Genomic DNA, 20060 nt, shown 5'->3' with positions numbered 1-20060 from the left:
GAGAGCCTGCAAGCCGCAGCAAATAGACCAACTTGGCTGATAACCCATAAAATTCGAATCTTTTAGAGATACCGAGTAGGAAACGAAGTGAAGAGAGTAGGATTGGATTTTCTAAGCAGGTTTGAAGTTTCAATATATCTACTTGTTTTGCGGTCTTCGCCCTGATTACCGCAACCCCTGTATTGTTCCTTAGCTGTGTCCTATGGTAGTACTAGGTACATAGAGTGTGGCTGTATCATCCGAGTCCACACAAGTCTCGCGTATGAGTGAGAAAAAGAATAATATTCATTGTTTCAATTTTATTATAACGCCAGGAAGGATACACCTCTCACGGTCGACTCCTACTAAATAAGCTTGGCATTCGGACTACGTACATACTCGTAGAGGGCTGCATTCCAGGATAGCGCAGATTCATTACATGCATAGGTACATACTTAGGGTAGGCCGATCATCAGCAGATCAGGCTAAAGGACAACCCATGCCTATAACCTACTCTGGAGCTGCTAATAATATTCAGCTGCCGCAGGTTAAAGGGATGTGGGGGGTCGACGCGGTCTAGACCCTCCCCATGCGCAGGAACCATTCGGATCCGTCAAGAGAAAATCAAGCAGTTGAACCGGTTCAACAAGGAATTCGTGGCAGTTTCTTGTTTTTCGTTGCTACATAATCCCTAGACCGGAAAGAACCCTATTGGATGTCGAATTCTCTATTACTTTTTCTGGGTTATCCAGGGAGACGACGCGATTTCGCGCGAAAGCTGCGCATCAAGGAGACAATTCGATCGATGGTCTAGACCACCACCGGTTTGGATTCTCGCGCTAAAAATGATATACACTACAGAGGGGACGATCCGCCGGTTTGTCCGCTGTTTGGTTCTAGTGGGGTTCCATTTCATTGGGTTACAATTGAGACGCGAAACAGTTGGATTGTTCAAAGTGATGATGAGTACATCCAGACAATTCCCTGTCCTAGCCCCCATTCTACCCAAGGAACGGGAGCGAAAACATCCATGCAATTTGGCCCCCAAGGACATGGCCCAGAGCGGCAAAAAATTGAAAGAAAAAAAACCAGGTTGTAAAGAATATGTACCTGACAACACAATTTCGCCCGTAAGGTATATCAAAGAGCTGACGCGTGAAAACGCACAAAATTCGCCACCCACTCTGCCGGCAACTTAACAAGGGAATTCAAAAGAAACGCCATGATCTGTAAGGGGAAGACCGTAACCAAGACAATACAGCCAAAAAAAAGTGAGGATGTGGGAGATATACGATTGAAATCTCGTTATAGACAGTGGGAATCGTGAGGTAATAGACAGGCGGAGGAGGTGTGAGGTGCGGGAAGGATACGAAAAACAATTGTGTCTTAGCCAGGCCGTCCGGTTTGCACGGCCATCATAGGTTGTTGCGGCGGGGCGTACATGCGTTGGCGTTTAGCCATGTTTTGGCCGTCGGCGGCACTAGACATGTCGGACATTTGTCTTCGATGGGGTGGGCGAGTTGGAGGTCCAGATGAAGGTACCGCGACTGCAGGTGCAGGGTATTGAACTCCGTTTTGATCAACAGTATATGCGGCGGCTGGTGGCGCAGCGCCCGCTGCAGCCACATACTGCCCTTGCACCGTTGGCATGGTTGGTGGAACAGTCTGCATGCCCTGGAATTGTCCCGGTGATTGCCAGTTGTTTATAGAGCCGGCAGGGGATTGACCAGGGGAGCTATCCTCCTTGATTGACTGAGTGGCGGAAGGTTGGGGGGGCATGGTAACCGTAGGAGGCTGGGGTGCTTCAACCCCCTGGGCCATGGTCTTGAGATGCACGAGATGCTTCTCGAGCATACCGAGCAAGCTTTTTCGGGTGAAGGGTTTCGGTAGAACATCATCCATACCTATAGTAAACTCATGTTAGAAACAAGGAGAGAGATGAGAAGGAAAGCATCAATGTGCTTACCATGTTGGAAGTAAAGCTGGATATCATCACTCCGGATATTGGAGGTCATGGCGATAATAGGGGTCCTGTCGAATTGGCGGATGAGGTGGCAAGCCGAGACACCATCCAAATTAGGCATGATTATATCCATCAGGATGAGATCGTACTTCTGGCCATCCTGAATCTTGTTGACGGCCTCCAAACCATCCAGCTGCTTGCTATTAGTTCCAAATATCCTAGCTGGGAGCAAGATAAGCGTAACATACCGCAGTGTCAATAACACAGTTGAAAGAGAAAAGGAACTTTCCACCAATTTGCCGGCAAGTTGCATCATCTTCGACCAGAAGAATCTGGGGGCTACGAACCCAACCAGGATCGACATTGGTGCTCTTTTTCCGGTTGTCGGGGTATTGCCTGCGGACTTCGGTCTCTTCGGCTTTGGTTGTCGGCATAGGATATGGCACATTATTGACATGCTCACTGTACATAGGGTCGATTCCATTCGTTGCACCAACAGGATAAACCACCTGCTCCAAATCACCACCAATCTTATTTTGGTATACCATGGGAGTAGGGGCCCCGGTCGTGGGTGGGCGAACGGCACCATTACGGGCGGCATCCATTGTCGGGGTGGCTACTGGTGCGACACCGGCGGCGACAGCGGCAGCTGCTGCGGCAGCGGCTTTCTGGGGATCATTCGCATCCACGCCAGAAAGGTTGAATTGGATTTCCGCGTTCATATCACTCAAGAGTTTCGAGGCTTGTTGGAGGGGCGAAGAGGGCTCGTCGTCCACAGCACCAACTTGAGACGGACTCATTGTTGAACCCTGTGCTTGGAATGTAACAGCTTTGCTATCCCGTCGTTGACGCGCATCCACGGTAAGCAAGTAGTTCATCACTTGGTGAATAACGTTCTCGTGGTTCAACACTGTTTTCTGTACACGCATGACCTCCTGTAGCATCAGTTGATGGTCCACCGTAAGCTGCGCGTAGCGATCTGAAAGATGTTGGATCTGTTGTTGCTGTGCGAGAATCTGTTGGTTGAGCAGGTCAATCTGTTGAGTCGGAGCGGAATCGTCATTGTTCTGGGTTTGCTTGCGAGGAGCCGGGGCTTTACGACGGATGTTGTCGAGGGAGTCCTTGCTGTTGGCGCGAAACTCGGGATGTTTGAATTCCCAGGCCTAGAAGAGAAAGTGTGTGTGAGCCAACGTAAGAACCACTTTGAGGCGAGCCAGCGGAAGTGCGCAGGGCGCGAAAGATCTTGAGGAGAGACACCATACATTTTGGCCGTACGGAGACTGGCCGTTCTCTTCGTTATTCTGGCGAACTTTGTGGAAATCGTATTTGTTCAGCTGGCGCACGAAGCTGGCAAAGTTGCTATGCTTGAAGTGCTTGGGCAGGATGGTCTTGGTGAATTTCTCGCACTGGATGCCCAAGTCAGTTTAACCGGTGCGACCGTACGACAAGATAGGCGCATTACCTCCAAGACGACAAAACTGTCCCCCTCATCACCCCAGCGTACGATCGACGCGTAGGAGGGATCCTCCAACATCCTATAAGAAGAGTCAACATCTAGTCCAGATCTCAACTCTCAACGGTCGCGCGGTGGGGAGGGAAGGTGCGCGGATGAAAAGTCGGCGAGGGAGGCGAATAGAGCACTCACTTGTATAGCTTGCGCACCTACACATACTGTTAGCCTGAACGACAGGGTTAGGGATCTTGAGACTCACAAAGTCGGAGGAGTTCCCACTCGCTGGGGGCTGAGGCTGTTGACCCTCCATGGCCTAGAAGGGTCGATTGAACGAAAGTCGGCAGGCCGGGCAAAGCAGGTCAGGCAGAACCCGGGGGCCGGGCTGCGATGCAGAAGTGCGATTCGGCGGGAGGAAGATGACCGGGATCGAAGCCAAAAAAAAAGAAAGAAAAAACAGCAGGTCGCTGGGGCAAGGTGGGCTGAGAAGAAGAAGTTTCTCTATGTAAAAGAGAATTGGGGGAAGTGGGAGGGGGGGCGGTCGACTCGAGTACAGCGGGTGTACCAAAGTTACCTACTAGTGGGAATGGCCCTGCGCGGTATAGGGAGGTACCCTTCCATGGGCAATTCGAGTTGTATTCACTGCATTACTATTATTGTTGTAATATTGTAATATTTGATTTTTGATTTTATTTTAATTTTTGATATATTTAATTAGATCCATGGAGACTGCTTGGGACCGTTTCTCTTCGATTATGCCAACATTATATCATATTCTCCTCCACCTCCACCTCCTCCTCTACTTGCATGCTGAATGCAGGGCTGGACTCCTACATTCCCCAGATACGCAGACGCAGATAGTCTGCAGTCTGCACCACAATCATCAAAGAAAGTCCAGACGTGCTTAATATGTCAGTGCGCACTGAAGTGGAGGGGGGGGAGAGGAGGGAAGCCTGCATGGCTAGCTCTCGGATTCGCATGTACACTCGTACTCCGTAGGTGTGGTGGAATAGGGAAAAAAATGTTTCTCGCCAAGAGAAGCGTTAAGACATGGTTTGAGGGGAGCACAACGGCTCCACCGCGCTGGGATCGGTGGGCCTCCTCGTGGGTGTGCGTTTACCATCCGGCGTGTTCAGGTCCACCGCTGAGTTGGCAGGTAGTAGTTGGCGGTGGAAATGCATTTTGGGCGGTATACGAGTGTATTCAGAGATTATCGTCGCCATACTGTAATCATCAAAATCATCATCACCCATTTAGACATACTCGTACACCAGGTGGTGTGAAACAGGGACCCGTTGGTATCCCAGACTGAGGAATTCGAACCATCCGGAGTGTCTCGGTCTTTTTTTCAGCCGACTCCATAAGTGAGAATGGTAAAGGTAGATACTAGAGTACCCAGGTGTACCCAGGAGAACGATTGAATTGGCGAAACATCCAAGAGCCAAAAAAAAAGCATGATTTGAAGGAAGTTGAACTCTGGAGATCTCTGGGGGATCCTCTGGGGTTGTGGATTGTCGAAGAAAGATGGAAAGCCGAAGGGCCCCTCCACGGTAAATGACGATCGTCGCTCCTTCCGCCCATGACGAAATCGCTGAAGAGCTCAATTCAACCTCAAAGCTCAAACCTCACCTCTTTTGCTCCCTCCTCCCCCCCCCTCCTCCTCTACTCTACACCTCTTTCCCTCTTTTAATTGACAATCCAATTCATTCGCCATGTTCGCTGCTCGTCGTCTCGCTACTCGTGTCCCTCGTGTCCCTCGCGCCGGTGTCGCGCCCTTCCACAGCACCGCGCCCGCCTTCGTTCAAAAGGGCGACGCCATCCCCAACATTGACCTAGTCGAGAACTCCCCCGGTAACAAGGTCAACCTCGCCAAGGAGCTTTCAGGCAAGGGTGTCATCGTCGGTGTCCCAGCAGCATTCAGTAGGTCACACCGGAATTGAAAAGAATCACTCCGTTTGGAAAGCTTGGGACCTCGTGTTAACCACCTTCGCGCGACCAGGCCCCGCCTGCTCGGCCAGCCACATCCCCGGCTACATCAATCACCCCAAGCTCAAGGAAGCCGGCCCGGTCTTTGTGGTGGCCGTGAACGACCCCTTTGTGTAAGCACCGGAGACGCGCCGCCCTGCACCGGATGACATTCCCCGCGGATGGCACACTGATTCGCAAACTCTATAGAACCAAGGCGTGGGCCGACTCCCTTGATCCCCAGGCCAAGTCTGGTGTATGTGATCATTTCCCTTCAATCACCTCTAATAATTATCGCTCACTAGCATTCTTTTTAGGTCCGCTTCCTGGGCGACCCCTCCGGCCAGTTCACCGAGGCGCTTGACCTGAGCTTCGACAGCGCCGCCATCTTCGGTAACAACCGCAGCAAGCGTTATGCATTGCTGGTGGAGAACGGCAAGGTGAAGGAGGCTTTCGTGGAACCCGACAACATCGGTCTGAACGGTAGGGTTTCTTCTCTCCGATGTGGAAGCTTGTCACTAACAAGAATTAGTCTCCGCCGCCGAGAAGGTGCTCGTTTAGAGCACTTGAGGTTTACAAAGGGTCTAACATAATGCTTAACTACGGAACCGACTGTCCTCGGCGCATTAGTATTGTAAAGGACCTTGTTGGTACTGCCAATGGTACTTAGTATATTGGACCCAGCCTGTCGAACTAGTATATACCACTATCCGTTGCATACGAAGTATATACAGAAGAGATGTACTACCACTATGCAATAGAATCATATTTGCCTGGCTATGAGGTATCTTATGCTTCGACCTTGAAAGCTGCTCTCACTAGAGTCTCACTAGAGATGGAACGGACACGGAGCAGAAGTTGTTTAAAACCCATGTAGCTGTCTTATGCAATTAAATAATCACCCAAGCAAATTTGGCGGCTGCCTATAAGTCTGACGCGGCCCATTGCCACAACTGTGGCGGTGGTCTTCCATTGCCCGAACGGGTTCGAGAGGAAGGGACCCTTTAGATCCACCTGGCACTGTTCTACACAGAACAATAGTACTAGCTAGTAGTAATTCTGGCAGAGGCACGGCAATGGCAGGGTGCTAATACTACTGGCACTACTCGTAGTTCCTTTTGGAATATTCCATTTCAAGGTTTTATATTTTACTACTAGGTAGACTACCGTTAGTATCGTTTTCGCTATGTATTGTGACAGCCGGAAAACCCGGGCATGGATCGATAGCATCATGAATATCATAATAAATATCCCCCAAGTCCATCATGATATAGCTCATTTAAGAGCGATTATTAGTCCGCTTTACCAAAGGTAGCATATCGCCAGTAACCACCGTTCTGTGTGCTGTGCAGGCATGTTTCCTGTTGGACCCTCAGATCGGCGCTCACCCGCCTCGTCATTGCCAAGGCTGTGTGTCCCCCCGTTCCAGCCACAGTCCCCTCTCCTCAACTCTCCCCATCTCTCTCTTTTGCCATTTCCACCCAAGCGCCCAATTCTTTCATCTTCCCCTCGCAGTGGCTGGTCCGCCGAATTATCATTTCTACAGGCCTCACACTCCGTCTGTGAAGACACGTTCCACGACTATTGCCTTGGGCCACCATCCGGTGTAAGGTGACAGAGTGGGCTGTAAGAGCTTGGCAATCAAGGGCCCTCCCAGTTATAGCCCCCGGAACCATCTGATCGGCTCTCCTATCGCGACTCCGACCCCTCCCTCCCTTACCTTCTGCGAAGATTGCGACTATCCTGCCACCATGTCGAAGGTAGTACGCAGTGTCAAAAATGTTACAAAGGGCTATTCATCAGTCCAGGTGAAGGTCCGAAATGGTACGTTTAGGATCCTCTCTGCTTGAGACCAAAGGCCAAAAAACACCGCAGCCGGTGTCGCCCTGACAGTCGCTTCTTGTCGCCGTCATTTGAACGGGTCAGCGGCGCCTGTTGACCATGTCATGGATCTATGACAATGGCTGCGCAACGGGCAATCGCAAGAGATAAGCTAACGGCAATGGTCTTCTAGCAACCAGCAATGATCCATGGGGACCGACGGGTACCGACATGTCCGAGATCGCCGCCATGACCTTTGGGAGGTAAGAAACGACTTGCAATCTGTCCTAGGGGGGGACATCGTGTCTAACTTGACTTACAGCCCGAACGAGTTCTACGAGATTATGGACATGATCGACAAGCGTCTCAATGACAAAGGCAAGAACTGGCGACACGTTCTCAAATCGTTGAAGGTCTTGGATTATTGTCTGCACGAAGGCTCGGAGTTGGTCGTTACCTGGGCGCGCAAGAATGTGTACATCATCAAGACACTGCGCGAGTTCCAATACGTTGACGAGGAAGGACGTGACGTGGGTCAGAATGGTAAGTAATACTACACGAACCAACCTACAGGCTTAGATGCTAATTCAACTGAAGTTCGTGTCGCCGCAAAGGAACTCACTGCGTTGGTTCTGGACGAAGACCGACTCCGTAGCGAACGATCCGATCGCAAGCTTTGGAAGACCCGGGTTAGTGGTCTCGATGAACAAGGAGGAAGCGGAGGGGGATTTGGTAACGAGCCGCCGCGCCGGGAGCGACGGAGACGTAACCCCGATGATGAGGACGATACCGAATACCGACTTGCAATCGAGGCCAGCAAGGCGGAAGCCGAGGAGGAACGGAGGCGACGCGCCAAGGAAGCTGGTATCGACAATGATGAAGACCTCGCCAAGGCCATCAAGCTCAGCCAAGAAGAAGAGGAATTGCGGAAGCGCGAATTGGAGGACAATAACGCGCACGCGCTCTTTGACGACACTCCCACTCAGGTGCAGCCGACTGGCTTCAATCAAGGCTATCAGCAGCAGGGCGCCGTGGACTGGTTCGGCAACCCCATCAACGCTCAGCAGCCTATGACGACGGGTTTCCTCAACAATCAATATGCGCAGCCGACTGGATTCCAGAATCAGCCTACAGGCATGAACCCCTACGGCAATGGTTACCAACAGCCCACCGGCTTCGATCAGAATCAGTACGGACAACCCCAGAACAACTTTTTGCAACCCCAGGCGACCCTCCAGCCGCAGCATACGGCATTCAACACCAACAACCCCTATGGTGGGCCGGGAGATATGTTCGCGCAACAGCAGCAGCAGCAGCCGCAACAGCCTCAGGAGAACTACCAGTCGGCCGGCAGCAACAACCCTTGGTCGTCTAATCAATCAACTGACACCCTCAAGCCGATGGCTACGGGCTCTAACAATCCCTTTGCCATGCGTACACAACAATCCCAGCAATCTCAGTTCAACAAACCGCAACAGGCTGGACCTCCATCTCTCAATACCCTGGCGGAGGATCGGGCAACAAACCAGTACAACCAGTACAGCCAATTCAATCAAACAAGCAGTCCGCTTATGCAGCAGCCCACCCAATCCAACCCTATCGCCAACTTCCAAGCCCCGCAGCCTCCAAAGAGCACCCCTCCCCAGTCCTCAGACCCTCATCACGCTCGTTTGAACGCTCTTCTCTCAACCGGCGAGGGCCAAGATACCTTTGGCAACGTTGGAGAACTCCGTATTCCGGCACAGCATACAGCACCTGGCACATTTGTCAATTCTGCCGGTCAAGGTCTGGACCGCCTGCACGCGAACCAAACCGGCACCAACCCTTTCTTTGGGCAGCAGTTTACAGGCATGCCTCAGCAGACAGGTTATATGGCGCAGCAGCCTAACAGTAACCCGTGGGGTGCTCCTCAGCAGCAGCAACAACAACAGCAGCAGCAGCATGGCGGCAGCTTGATCGACCTGTAAATCTGTGATCTGGCACACCCCACGTGTTTATTCTCATTGGTTTATTTAGGAGCATACCTAGTCCGGAAATCTACACATCGGTTTCCTATGGCTTAATCTCCAAGTATTCTTGCCCTTACCCCAATCCCTTCATTCTGTCTTCTCTCTGCACCCGCCCAGGATAGTTCATGCTGTTAGTTGCATTGGGAAGTCAAACTAAGACGAGTACCCTGTCACACTCCTCTTACTTTTTCATTTTCTCCCCACCCCTTGGTCCAGCGCTTATACTTGGACTTCTTGAACCTTCTCTGTCTACCCCGATCCCCCATTTGTCGATCTCTCATTCCCTTTCTCCCCGCTTTCTCTTCTCATTTGTCTACTTGTTCTTGTCGTTAGGATATCCTTCTCACTTCTCAAATGGTCCTTTAAGATGTTTATTTTCTTGTTAAAATATTGTAGGAATTGACCTTGTGGTGATAACTGTGGGTTCTTTGTAAATCCGCCTATATTTGTATATCGCTAGCGGGCATGCAACATTGGTAAACAGAGAACAGAGCTTCAATCCCCCCAATTAATCATCGATTCTGTATACATATGTACTACTCCCTACGGTAATTTGATATCTGATTGATTGATACAGTAGAGTGGAGTCCGGAATAGTCACGTTACCCCCAAATCCACCACCGCAGTGCGTCACACGTGCCCACCAGCCACAGCCGAGCCCTGAATTTGTAATGCGCCGCGATTAGCAACCTCATTGAGAAACCGCCCGGGACCCAGCCAAACCTCTCTTCCTACCCCGAACACCCCACCCTCACTTCATGTTTCCCCGCGCCTCCTCCCTCACTGTCCTGAGCAGAGGCACACGATACCTCTTCCGCCCAACCAATACCGCTATCCGGCTGTCCTCGCTCTCCGCGCGTGCATTTTCCGCCGTCCACGCCGCTATGGCCGATACCTCGGGCATTACCGCAGACTCGTTGCAGGCGAAGCTGATCTCCGAGCTACAGGCTGATCACGTCGAGATTGAGGATCTGTCAGGTATGAAGAACCTACCTCTTTGGATCCATTGCTGGAGAAGAAGTAGTAATGGCAATAACAACAGAGTGAAAGCAAACTAACCCGTTTTCAATTCGATAGGTGGCTGTGGCCAAGCATTCCAGGCCGTGATTGTTTCGCAGAAATTCGCAGGAAAGACTATGCTCGCCCGTCACCGTCTTGTAAACGCCACGCTCAAGGAGGAAATTGCTGCTATCCACGCTTGGACTCCCAAGTGCTATACCCCCGAGCAGTGGCAGGCGACTCAGCAGTAAATGCTGCCATGAACATATGATGAACACTGGAGGGGAAAGGAATGCATAATATGGCTGTTCTATGTTGATGGATGTCTAGTCAATGCACCGACTGAACCCCGTGGAGGGTGGCTGCGCAGAACCCATTCCCTCGCCTGGAATGTTATCCAGCTAGGCCTTTGCAGGATAATTGATGATTCCCTTTTTTTGTTTAGATCGGAGATTGATCTATCCATTTTATACGATGGAAGCTCCTATTGATGGGTTGATTTGTACGATAGCTTTACTGGTTGAAATGAATTCCCTTTTAAGGGTCTTGTTCGTATCATGTTTTTTGAGAGGACTTATGTATTTACAAATTCTATCGATGCACTAGTATATCTCTCATATCTTCGCCTTCTCACTTCTTCGTAGCAAACGATGGAATATCAGGTGCACCCATTTGACTAGCCGCTTCGTCTTGAGGTGAGCTGATGATGCCGTTAATCTCGCCGGCCACGGTTCCGGCTAGAACGCCTACACCGATGATGCCGCCATCATTGGCTTCCCTGAGGAAGATGCTCTTCCCACCACTCTGAGGCCCAGCGCTGATCAAAAGGCGGTCGATATATCGTTGTATTGTCTCTTTGTAGTGTGGATAATGTCGAATCACACCCCCAGACACGGCCACGACCAATTCTTCGGGACCGTTCTTCCAACCCGGTATCGAGGTGCCTTTCTCAGGGAGTTGAGTGGCCGTGACGGACGACTCTTCCTCTTCATCCGATTCGGCTTTTGTTGGTGGGTCTAGCAGTTCCGTATTCTGCAGTCGAATTTCCCGCGTGCAGGCCAGAAGTCCAAGTGTCGCTGCTGCTACCAGGGCAGCCGAGCGGTCCTGCACTGCGGCGGCTACTGAACGAATATGACCTGCATACTCGGGTGTCCATGCCCAATCGCTCGACTCAGGAGGTGGGATTCGTTCCGATAGCTCCCTCGCTAGTTTGTCGTCAGAATAGCTTGTTGCTACGACGAGGGAGAGGAAGTCGGTCGTAAGCTTAAACCTCTCTACCAGCTGTAATGGCAATGACTCCCGCGGTACCGCTTTAGTTTCATGGAACCATTCGTAGCATATTATCCGCACAAGCTCCCCCATGTACCGCCCTCCAATAAGGTACTCTAGTGGCTGGAATCCCGGGCGATCAGAATGAACGTCTAGTTCTTTATCCCAGCCAGTCACGATCCCAAGTTCTTCCAATGGCGCCGTTGCACCCCGAAGAGTCCATTCCGTTGAAACGACTGTGTCAACCGCCTCGGGAGCCTTTTCCCGGATATGTCGGGTCTTTTCCTCTTGTAGGTCCGCCAGCTTCATGGGCACAGCGGAGTTGCAGCCTGCACCGCAAATCAGACCCATAACCACCCGCGTGTTCGGCAAAGCGCGGATGGAATATGCCAGCGATGCAAGAGTCGCAATAGTATCGTTAGTCATGACTGTGATTTTCAATTTGGGCAGACAGTATTTCTTTTGTCGTTTGGCAGGCATCTCAGCAGGGTCCTCGTCTGAGCGCCGCGTGTGGCACTCGTAGCCATCTAACAGGGCCTGCTGTAGATTGAGAGAGGCGCCGAGCGCAAAGCCCTTCCCGGTTGGTAGGAGAATAGCTTCATTGTGGAATTTTTGCCTGGTGGATGGGTTAATAGATGATGACATGAGCCATGGTGGGGCAGATGGATGCGATACTTAATGGGAAAACAAAAGGAGATGCCCATAGCCACCTCAGACGGCGCATCGACCTTGGAATTCGCCAGGTCATCGTGAATCACCTCGGCGATGCAATCTCCAATCCACGAAAAGAGCGAGGTGGCTTGGTCTCGGCGCAGACGGTCTTCAATAGGCCAGGCCTTCTCAAGTGTGCGGCGGACATGTGAGTGTTTTCCCACTTGCTCTTCCCCGAGTAGCTCGATAAAGGCCACCCGCAGATAATGCAGACCCAGATACACAGCCAGATAACGACCTTTCTCACGGCCAGTGGGCAGGCGTGTCGTGGCTGTCGGCGAGAAGAGCTCCGAGGAACTTGCGGCTAGCTCGCGATAGGTGAGTGAGAGACGTGCAGACAGGCTGTACAGCCTTTCGATATCGTTCTTCAGAGGCTTAAGGAAGGCCTGTAGCGCTGGATCGGTCACGGTCCTTGCCATTGTAGCCCCGACGCCCGTTCGACACAGGTCGTGGTCGATTTTGATGACTTTTGATCGGCCCGGCTAGCGGGGCTTACTAGCAGGCGGGAGGTTACATCTAGATGTAACAGTAACAACAATTATACTACAAGCCGACATCAACAATCCAAAAAGTTTTATGCTTAAATTCTAGGTTTTAAATTTTAAATACATACTAAATACATCATATTATTGACAATACACATGGAATTGGTGTAACTACACTGATGTCATCATTCATGGTTCTTCTGTTCGTGGATTTACTAGTAGCCCTGGAGTATACTCACTCCCCTGCCAGATCGATGATCAGCGTGGCCGATCAACAAAAACGGAGTGTTTTCATTTGATATACTATTACGTGGCCGGAAGTGCCAAGGTGACATGAAACTTAATATAAACTGAAGTCTTTTCCTAAATATCCTAAATATCCTAAATATAATTGAGTGTTTATTGTAGAGCTGAACTCGGCAAGATCACTAAACTCGTGTTCAAGTTGAGATCATTGTGGCGGCCAATCATAATCTCCCCATGGCTTTCCATTTGTACTCTTAGCCAGATCAGTCAGAGTGGTCCATTCCCATAGCAACTGCTGAGGATTGACCAGCTCGTTGTCGTCACCAAGCCCTGCATCCGTATGGTCGATTTTGTCCTCTCCCGCCAGGAACCGCAAGTAATCTGCCGGGTCGGATGACAGCTTGGCTGTCTTTTCTTTTTTGTATTCAGCAAGCGCTATTTCCGTCACTTCAATCTCTCCAGCCCCTGCAGCTCCCATGATGGAAGCAATCTCCGAGATAGAGCGCGTGTCACCACCGACATGGATAGTGCTCGGAGCTAGGTCGCTGGGGAGTGTAGCCAACGCAGCGACTGCTTTTCCGACATCGCCAAGCGAGGTAAACGAGATCAAACGATCGGGTGGCCCAATACTTTCGTACTTGCCATTTCTGGTGTCGAATCCGAACCAAGGGCCGATACTGTCTTCTAAGAAGAGGCCGCAAAAGAGACGGCAGACCTTCATGTCCGGAATCAATTGTTGGCACATAGCAAAATGTTGTTTCTTCTGGTCCCATTCGAGATGCGCAAAGTCGTGGACATAATGATCGACTCCGAATTCAGAGGGGAAATAGATTTGCACCTCTGTTTGTGGCAGAGCTTGCAGAAGCTTCTCCTTGAAGGAATGACCTGACGGCCCGACCGTGTTCACGAGGACTTGAACGCCCTCGAGAGCCTTGGCAAGATTTTGCTCGTCGTATGTGCGAACAGTATAGTTCGTAGTTGATTCAAATCCATCAATACTGGAGGCTTCTTTCCGAGAAAGAAGAATGATGTCGGAGAATTTGCTGCGGAAGAAAGGAGAGAGAAAGGCAGAGGCGACATGTCTTCCCAGATGCCCCGTAGCTCCTGCAATGGCGACGACCGGTCGAGAAATAGCCATGTTAGGTGCTGTAGAGAGGAATGTAGTATGTGAGTGAGTCAAGTTCGAACAAATACTAGTAGTATGCTAGTATGAATTATGAGGGGCTGTGATGTGGAAGTGCTGCTTAGCTATGCCCAGCGGAGCCTTTCCGTCCTCCGTCATCACCCAATTATTGTGGGATTCTGATTGGCTGCGAAGAGCTGTTTGTCTAAGTTGCAAATTCGACAAACAAACCATTGACCTATCACCGCGCAGATAGCATAAAAGCATTCATGTTTGCAAGTTTACATTGCTTTAGGGCATGTCATATAAATAGTAGACTCGGACTGGTCACAATATGAGGTTTTCTCTCATGATAGAACGTTTTCTTTTACCAGATCAATCATGGCCACCGAACACGCATCGGTAAAGCTAAAAAGAGCTCTGCTCCATCTCATCTCGCTCCAAAAAGAAGAGGACACTGCTTGCAGTCATTGCCAGGGTGGACACTCACACAAACGACGGGGGCAACATCTTCTTAACTCAGACACTTGGGACCAGCTTGAAGCTCTCCGTCGTATACTCTGCGAACTGTGTCCAGACAACGAGATCCCGCCTGAGATAGATGAGGATATTGATGAAGTGATCGCCTATCGAAACAGCCACACTCTATTGACGTCCACGACCTCCATTCCTCCAAGTGTAACTCTCCAACATCCAGTCATCGAGGATGCAAATCCATTCAGACTATCCTCCTGGAACGGAGATATCACTACGTTGACAGACGTCACGGCTATCGTCAACGCAGCGAATTCTGGGCTCCTGGGTTGCTTCAACCCCGAGCACCGCTGCATTGACAATGTGATTCATTCGGCTGCCGGTCCACACCTTCGCCAGGCGTGTCGCCTTATCATGGATTGGCAGACAGACCCCGAGCCTGCAGGACTAGCCAGAATCACACCGGGATTCCATCTTCCAGCCGCGGGGGTTCTTCATACTGTCGGACCTCAACTGCGTCACCGCGAGACGCCCCAGCCCCATCATAAGAATCAGCTAGCCTCGTGCTATCGTTCCTGTCTGGATGCGGCAGAAATGCTGCATCCTCTCCCAGATCAACGCAAAGTGGTCGCATTCTGCTGCATATCCACCGGTCTATTTGCTTTTCCTTCTGACATGGCGGCACGAATTGCTGTGGATACGGTCAAGGCATGGCATCTCGAGCACCCGATGACCAGCATTACAGATGTCATATTCAATACGTACTTGGAGAAAGATCAAAAGATCTACCAAAATCTGTTACAATCACTACAAAACACTCAATCTGATGAGGATAATGGCTCTCTAAGCTCAACATCAACAATAACTCCAATGCCTCCACTCCTTCTACCGTCGCTACACACAACCGGAACCATCAAATCTCGCGCCTGGATAGAAGACGCCGACGCCCTGATAATCTCAGCAGGAGCCGGACTCTCCGCCGCAGCAGGGCTGGACTACAACTCCCACGACCTCTTCACAAAGCACTTCCCTGCATTTCGCTCAAAGGGTCTACGCCGATTATACGACGTGATGGGATACAACGGCTGGAGCAGCGACTCCGAGAAATGGGGCTACTACTTCTTACATCTAGACACGGTGCGAAAATGGCCGGTATCGCCTATCTATGAGAAACTTCGTGGCCTCACGGCGAGATTTCCAAAGAAACATTTCATACGCACTTCGAATGCAGATGGTCTCTTCGTGAAGAATGGGTTTGATGGAGATCTTGTTGCGACGCCGCAGGGTCAATATCGTTTTTTGCAATGCTTTGATAAATGCCAGCCTGATGCATATGTTCTTTCGGATCCCCTTGTTGATGCCGCGTTGCCGTTTATCGACTCCAAGTCTCAGGTTTTGATGGATGAGTCTAAGATTCCGAAATGTCGGCTTTGCGGTGGGGACATGACTCTGTGTGTTCGTGGGGGGACGTATTTCAACTCTAAACCCTTTCGAGACCAAGAGCTCGCTTGGAAGAAGTTTTTGCGGGGGCTGGAGAACGAGAAAGATGAGAATCCATCACATCCACCTAAAAAGGTCGTTGTGCTTGAACTTGGCGTTGGCCTGAATACGCCTGGTGTATTGCGATGGCCAAACGAGAACTTAGTCTCCGAGTCTCCGAACAAAACATTTCGATTGATTCGGATTGGCAAAGAAGCATCCGGGTGTGTGCCTTGGGAACTTGAGGAGGAGGACCTAGGTGTAGGAGTTACTGGGGATGTTGTGGCTGCTTTGGATCTAATCATTCCCTCCGTTTGAATTTCTATGCATCCCAGGTCTAGATAGATCTGAATAGAGAGCCCCGCGGCCAAGCTGTTAGTGTTACTTGATGATTCTCTACTCATGTACGAAGGCGTCAGCCGAAATTCAAATGAGAAAAACAATACGTGGATCGTCAAAAATCGGTTGACCATAACATCATGCTAGAATGCCCGAAAAATATCCCTGAAATCTAGAAATAATTTGTATCATAGGATTTCTCCTGTCCAGATGCTCACTGGCTACCCTCCATGCTCAGATACTTTTCTTCAGCACCACGGATACAAGCAATGTTAGCGCCGAGCTTGTTAATCGTCTCCATATACTCGTCATATGGGTCCGAGTCAAAAACAATACCACCACCAGCCTGGAGATAGGCAACGCCGTCCTTGACCATCATGGTTCGGAGCGCGATGCAAGTATCCATCGCACCGGGTTCCTCGCTCGAGCCGTCGGTGTTGGAAATATTGTATCCAAAGTATCCGACAGCACCGGCGTAGACACCACGCTTCTCACCCTCCAGCTCGGCAATGAGTTGCATGGCCCGCACCTTTGGCGCACCGGAGACCGTACCAGCGGGGAAAATGGACCGGAATGCGTCGAAACGAGTTTTTTCTGGCCGTAGTACACCGGAAACCTGCGAGACGAGATGCTGGACGTGGGAAAACTTCTCGACAACCATCAATCGGTCCACTTGTGTGGTGTTCGGGTCGCAAACTCGGTTTACGTCGTTGCGGGCTAAATCGACAAGCATGACGTGCTCGGCACGGTCTTTCAGACTGCCACGTAGCTCGTCAGCCAACGCCGTGTCCTCCTCCATGGTCTTGCCGCGCTTCACAGTGCCCGCAATTGGGTGAGTGATGATGCGGCCTCGGTCTTCCTTGACAAGCAGCTCGGGGCTGGCGCCTACGAGCTGGAAATCCTGGCAATCGATGTAGAAAAGGTATGGTGAGGGATTGACGGTGCGGAGATGGCGGAAGAGGTTGTAAGGGTGAAGGGTGGTGGGACGGGATAGCCGTTGTGAGGGGACAGTCTGGAAGATATCGCCCTTGCCGATGTGCTCCTTCAGCTTCTTGACGTGGTTCTCGTAGCCCTCTTGACCAATGTTGGATGTGTACTCCTGGTTCTGCTTGATAGGGCCCTGCGGGGGTAGGGGTGTTCGGTCTTGCAACAGGGTTTCGATGGTCTTCTGGATAGCCGCCTGGCCCTTGCGATATTCGGTCTCGATATCGGCGTCGTTGGCGGGGATGGGGACATAGCTGACAACCTTGACCGTCTGGAAGAAATGATCAAAGGCAACAATCGTGTCGAACAGCATAAAGAATGACTCCGGCACTCCCAAAACATCCTTCATGGGTCGGGCGGTCTTCGGCTCAAAGTATCGGACACAGTCGTAGCCCACATATCCAATGGCACCACCGGTCAAAGGTGGAAGTACCAGACCGGGTACTGAGGCAACGCGGTATTGGGAGAGTTCCTCCTCGAGATAGGGGAGAGGGTCGGCCTCGGGGCCATGGCCAGGACCAGTCTTAAGTACCTTTCTGGGATCTGCAGAAACCGAGGAGTGAGTCAATTGTCAATGTCAATGGATACAGAGTAAAAAAGGACTGCGCGAGAGATCACCCACCAGCACCAACGAAACTGTATCGCCCAATCGTCTCGGTGGTAGCGGCACTCTCGTACAAGAATGATAGTCGCGAACTGTATTATCTCGTTAATTGGTCGTAGCTCAGAATTTCCCCGCGGCTCCCCGCAGGTGGGCGCAAGGGACTGTCACTACTCACTTCTCCGCAATCTTCAGGTATGCCAAGGTAGGGGTCAAAAGATCCGCCGGGATAGAGGCAGTAATAGGCAGTAGGTTCGGGGGAAATTGGGAGTTTCTCGACTTCGAGATGACCTCTTGCGCCGTCTCAAGCGACGGGATATTGGCGATCTGAGTCATCCGGGTGCGCATTAGCCAATTTGTCCTGGAATGACCCCAGTGGAAGTCGCAGTGTGAGGATGAGTCTTACCGGAGGTGCCATGATCAGCTGTAATCCCCGTGGAGTGACTGGAGGAGCAGATAGAGCCGCGTGACAGAGGGAATTGGCGGTGGGAAAATGAAGATGGGATGAGTCCAATGAGTGTGGGGCTCTGGCGCCGGGTGCCGCAGACTTCCAGTGTACGGCAATCTTAGCAACTTTAATGCTGACTAGGCGTGGTGGGTAGTGCTCCGTAGGGAAGGATACCCTCAATGAAAGATGCAAATTACTAGACAACCTTTGGACATTTCTTACTTTTTCTTACGAGAAAATCCCCGAAATGCAGGGAGCAACTCCATACCATATAGAAGTACCGAAATGGGCTAGCGCGGGGCGATGGTTATCGCAGAATCGCTTATCGATAGCCCTGCTTCCTAGGCTGCCTCAAGGTGAATGGGAATGGCTGGCTGAGTTGAAAGAGCTGAATGAGAACCGTACCATACCATACCGTTCTTAACTCCAGCTCCCGGTGGTTTACATCAATTTCATAGGAATGGAGTGTGGTGCTGGTAACCTGATCTGCACATATAAAGCCCCTCGTTCAACACAAGATGATATCCTACAGCCAAAGAGCCATCCGTCGCGATGCCGACTCCCACGAAAAGCAGCCCGCCCTGCTCGATGCGCTCGATGACCGCGATCAATCGGGATTGGAGACTGCAGCCCATGGTCTTGAGTGTATCGAGCCTCGTTCCACTACAGAAACTCTGCAGACGCCATGGCCAAAGCGCCTTGAAGAACTCGTCCGCCGCACAGGCACATCATCAACTTCCAGTCTGGATGAGGAGAGCGCGCAAAGTATGCACCACCATCTGGACGCGCTGGAGCGCATTCTCGGCGATTTACCGCAGGAGCCGATGCATGAGATCGTGCGGGGTCGGAGTCGGAGTCAAAGTGGGCGTTCGGGATCAGTTGCATCTGATATCATATCACAGCCGGAAGAGTCAATACCGACTGCGCCGGATCAGAGCGATCATGGTGGTATAAATAAGGAGGAAATACTATCCCAATTGCAGGGACTCATGAGCGAGGTTACTACCTTGAATGAGGAGGGAAATAAGCGGCGCAAGGAATCATACGAAATAAGAGACCTCTTTGAAGAGAGGTGTCGCGGATTGACGCGCACAGTGGCAGAATTAGAAGACGAGGTACTAGAATTGTGAGTTTCATCTGAATCGCGCGAGAAACGAAATATGCAGTGCTGATGCCCATACTTTCTCTCAGACAAGGGGATCTGGTAGAAGATTCGATCGAGCTAGAGGGGATACAAGGCACTGTGCGCGGACTGCAAGATTGGATCGACCGGTTGCGCGAAACGCAAAAGATGAGTCGTTTAGCGCGTGATCGGTCGCAGCAAGAGGCTCGGCGACGATGGGCGATCCGGAGAACTAGCCTAGATGTCGGCACGGAAACGGATGCAGAGATTGTTTTGGACGGCCTCACGGCCTGGATGCGCGGTTGGCGGGATGTTGAAGAGGGATTCCAGGTTCGATCACGGGCACGGCAGATGAGGAGAGAAAAAAGACAGGAGCAGCACTTGCGGCCGAGAGAAAAGCTACAGGAGATGTCCCGGAGATCCTGGGCCGGTTGAGTCTGGGACTGTTTTGTGTATACTAGTACTTACTGTTATGACGTTACGAGAGACAAGAGATAAAAGACAAGATCCAATCAAGTTCATAATGCATTTTTGAGATTCAAAATTCACGAGAAACAGTGAGATTCAATCCACACCCCCAACCTCCCAAGAA

General features: G+C 51.1%; 9 protein-coding genes across 9 annotated transcripts; 5 read left to right on the top strand and 4 right to left on the bottom strand.

Annotated features, from left to right (window-relative positions):
• Positions 1-1365: 1365 nt before the first annotated feature.
• Positions 1366-3705, bottom strand: skn7 (uncharacterized protein; the record flags this gene model as incomplete). Its single annotated transcript, XM_056631430.1, has 7 exons — positions 1366-1883; positions 1946-2135; positions 2191-3105; positions 3205-3348; positions 3405-3477; positions 3588-3604; positions 3655-3705. 7 exons carry the CDS (start codon positions 3703-3705, stop codon positions 1366-1368), a joined length of 1908 nt encoding a protein of 635 aa, XP_056486981.1.
• Positions 3706-5104: 1399 nt separating this feature from the next.
• Positions 5105-5918, top strand: N7509_006792 (peroxiredoxin family protein; the record flags this gene model as incomplete). Its single annotated transcript, XM_056631429.1, has 5 exons — positions 5105-5312; positions 5392-5491; positions 5568-5613; positions 5675-5840; positions 5890-5918. The coding sequence occupies 5 exons, from the start codon at positions 5105-5107 to the stop codon at positions 5916-5918; spliced, it is 549 nt and encodes a 182-aa protein (XP_056486980.1).
• Positions 5919-7108: 1190 nt separating this feature from the next.
• N7509_006791 (epsin) lies at positions 7109-9145 on the top strand (the record flags this gene model as incomplete). Its single annotated transcript, XM_056631428.1, has 4 exons — positions 7109-7181; positions 7372-7441; positions 7501-7721; positions 7776-9145. The coding sequence occupies 4 exons, from the start codon at positions 7109-7111 to the stop codon at positions 9143-9145; spliced, it is 1734 nt and encodes a 577-aa protein (XP_056486979.1).
• An 800-nt stretch (positions 9146-9945) lies between these two features.
• N7509_006790 (uncharacterized protein) lies at positions 9946-10437 on the top strand (the record flags this gene model as incomplete). The annotated part of the gene is made up of 2 exons (XM_056631427.1): positions 9946-10165; positions 10265-10437. The coding sequence occupies 2 exons, from the start codon at positions 9946-9948 to the stop codon at positions 10435-10437; spliced, it is 393 nt and encodes a 130-aa protein (XP_056486978.1).
• Positions 10438-10816: 379 nt separating this feature from the next.
• N7509_006789 (hexokinase family protein) lies at positions 10817-12585 on the bottom strand (the record flags this gene model as incomplete). The annotated part of the gene is made up of 2 exons (XM_056631426.1): positions 10817-12071; positions 12131-12585. The coding sequence occupies 2 exons, from the start codon at positions 12583-12585 to the stop codon at positions 10817-10819; spliced, it is 1710 nt and encodes a 569-aa protein (XP_056486977.1).
• A 517-nt stretch (positions 12586-13102) lies between these two features.
• Positions 13103-14035, bottom strand: N7509_006788 (isoflavone reductase family protein; the record flags this gene model as incomplete). The annotated part of the gene is made up of 1 exon (XM_056631425.1): positions 13103-14035. The coding sequence occupies one exon, from the start codon at positions 14033-14035 to the stop codon at positions 13103-13105; it is 933 nt and encodes a 310-aa protein (XP_056486976.1).
• Positions 14036-14401: 366 nt separating this feature from the next.
• On the top strand, positions 14402-16291 carry N7509_006787 (uncharacterized protein; the record flags this gene model as incomplete). The annotated part of the gene is made up of 1 exon (XM_056631424.1): positions 14402-16291. The coding sequence occupies one exon, from the start codon at positions 14402-14404 to the stop codon at positions 16289-16291; it is 1890 nt and encodes a 629-aa protein (XP_056486975.1).
• A 235-nt stretch (positions 16292-16526) lies between these two features.
• On the bottom strand, positions 16527-18233 carry trpE (anthranilate synthase TRP2; the record flags this gene model as incomplete). The annotated part of the gene is made up of 3 exons (XM_056631423.1): positions 16527-17839; positions 17919-17992; positions 18076-18233. 3 exons carry the CDS (start codon positions 18231-18233, stop codon positions 16527-16529), a joined length of 1545 nt encoding a protein of 514 aa, XP_056486974.1.
• A 630-nt stretch (positions 18234-18863) lies between these two features.
• Positions 18864-19903, top strand: N7509_006785 (uncharacterized protein; the record flags this gene model as incomplete). The annotated part of the gene is made up of 3 exons (XM_056631422.1): positions 18864-19181; positions 19248-19471; positions 19537-19903. 3 exons carry the CDS (start codon positions 18864-18866, stop codon positions 19901-19903), a joined length of 909 nt encoding a protein of 302 aa, XP_056486973.1.
• Positions 19904-20060: the final 157 nt, after the last annotated feature.

Source organism: Penicillium cosmopolitanum (assembly GCF_028827165.1).
Source record: "Penicillium cosmopolitanum strain IBT 29677 chromosome Unknown utg000008l:1.0-4398992.0:1.0-4402845.0, whole genome shotgun sequence".
Classification (NCBI taxonomy): domain Eukaryota; kingdom Fungi; phylum Ascomycota; class Eurotiomycetes; order Eurotiales; family Aspergillaceae; genus Penicillium; species Penicillium cosmopolitanum.
Note: the sequence above shows the minus strand (reverse complement) of the source record. Positions and strands in the feature narration are given on the sequence as shown.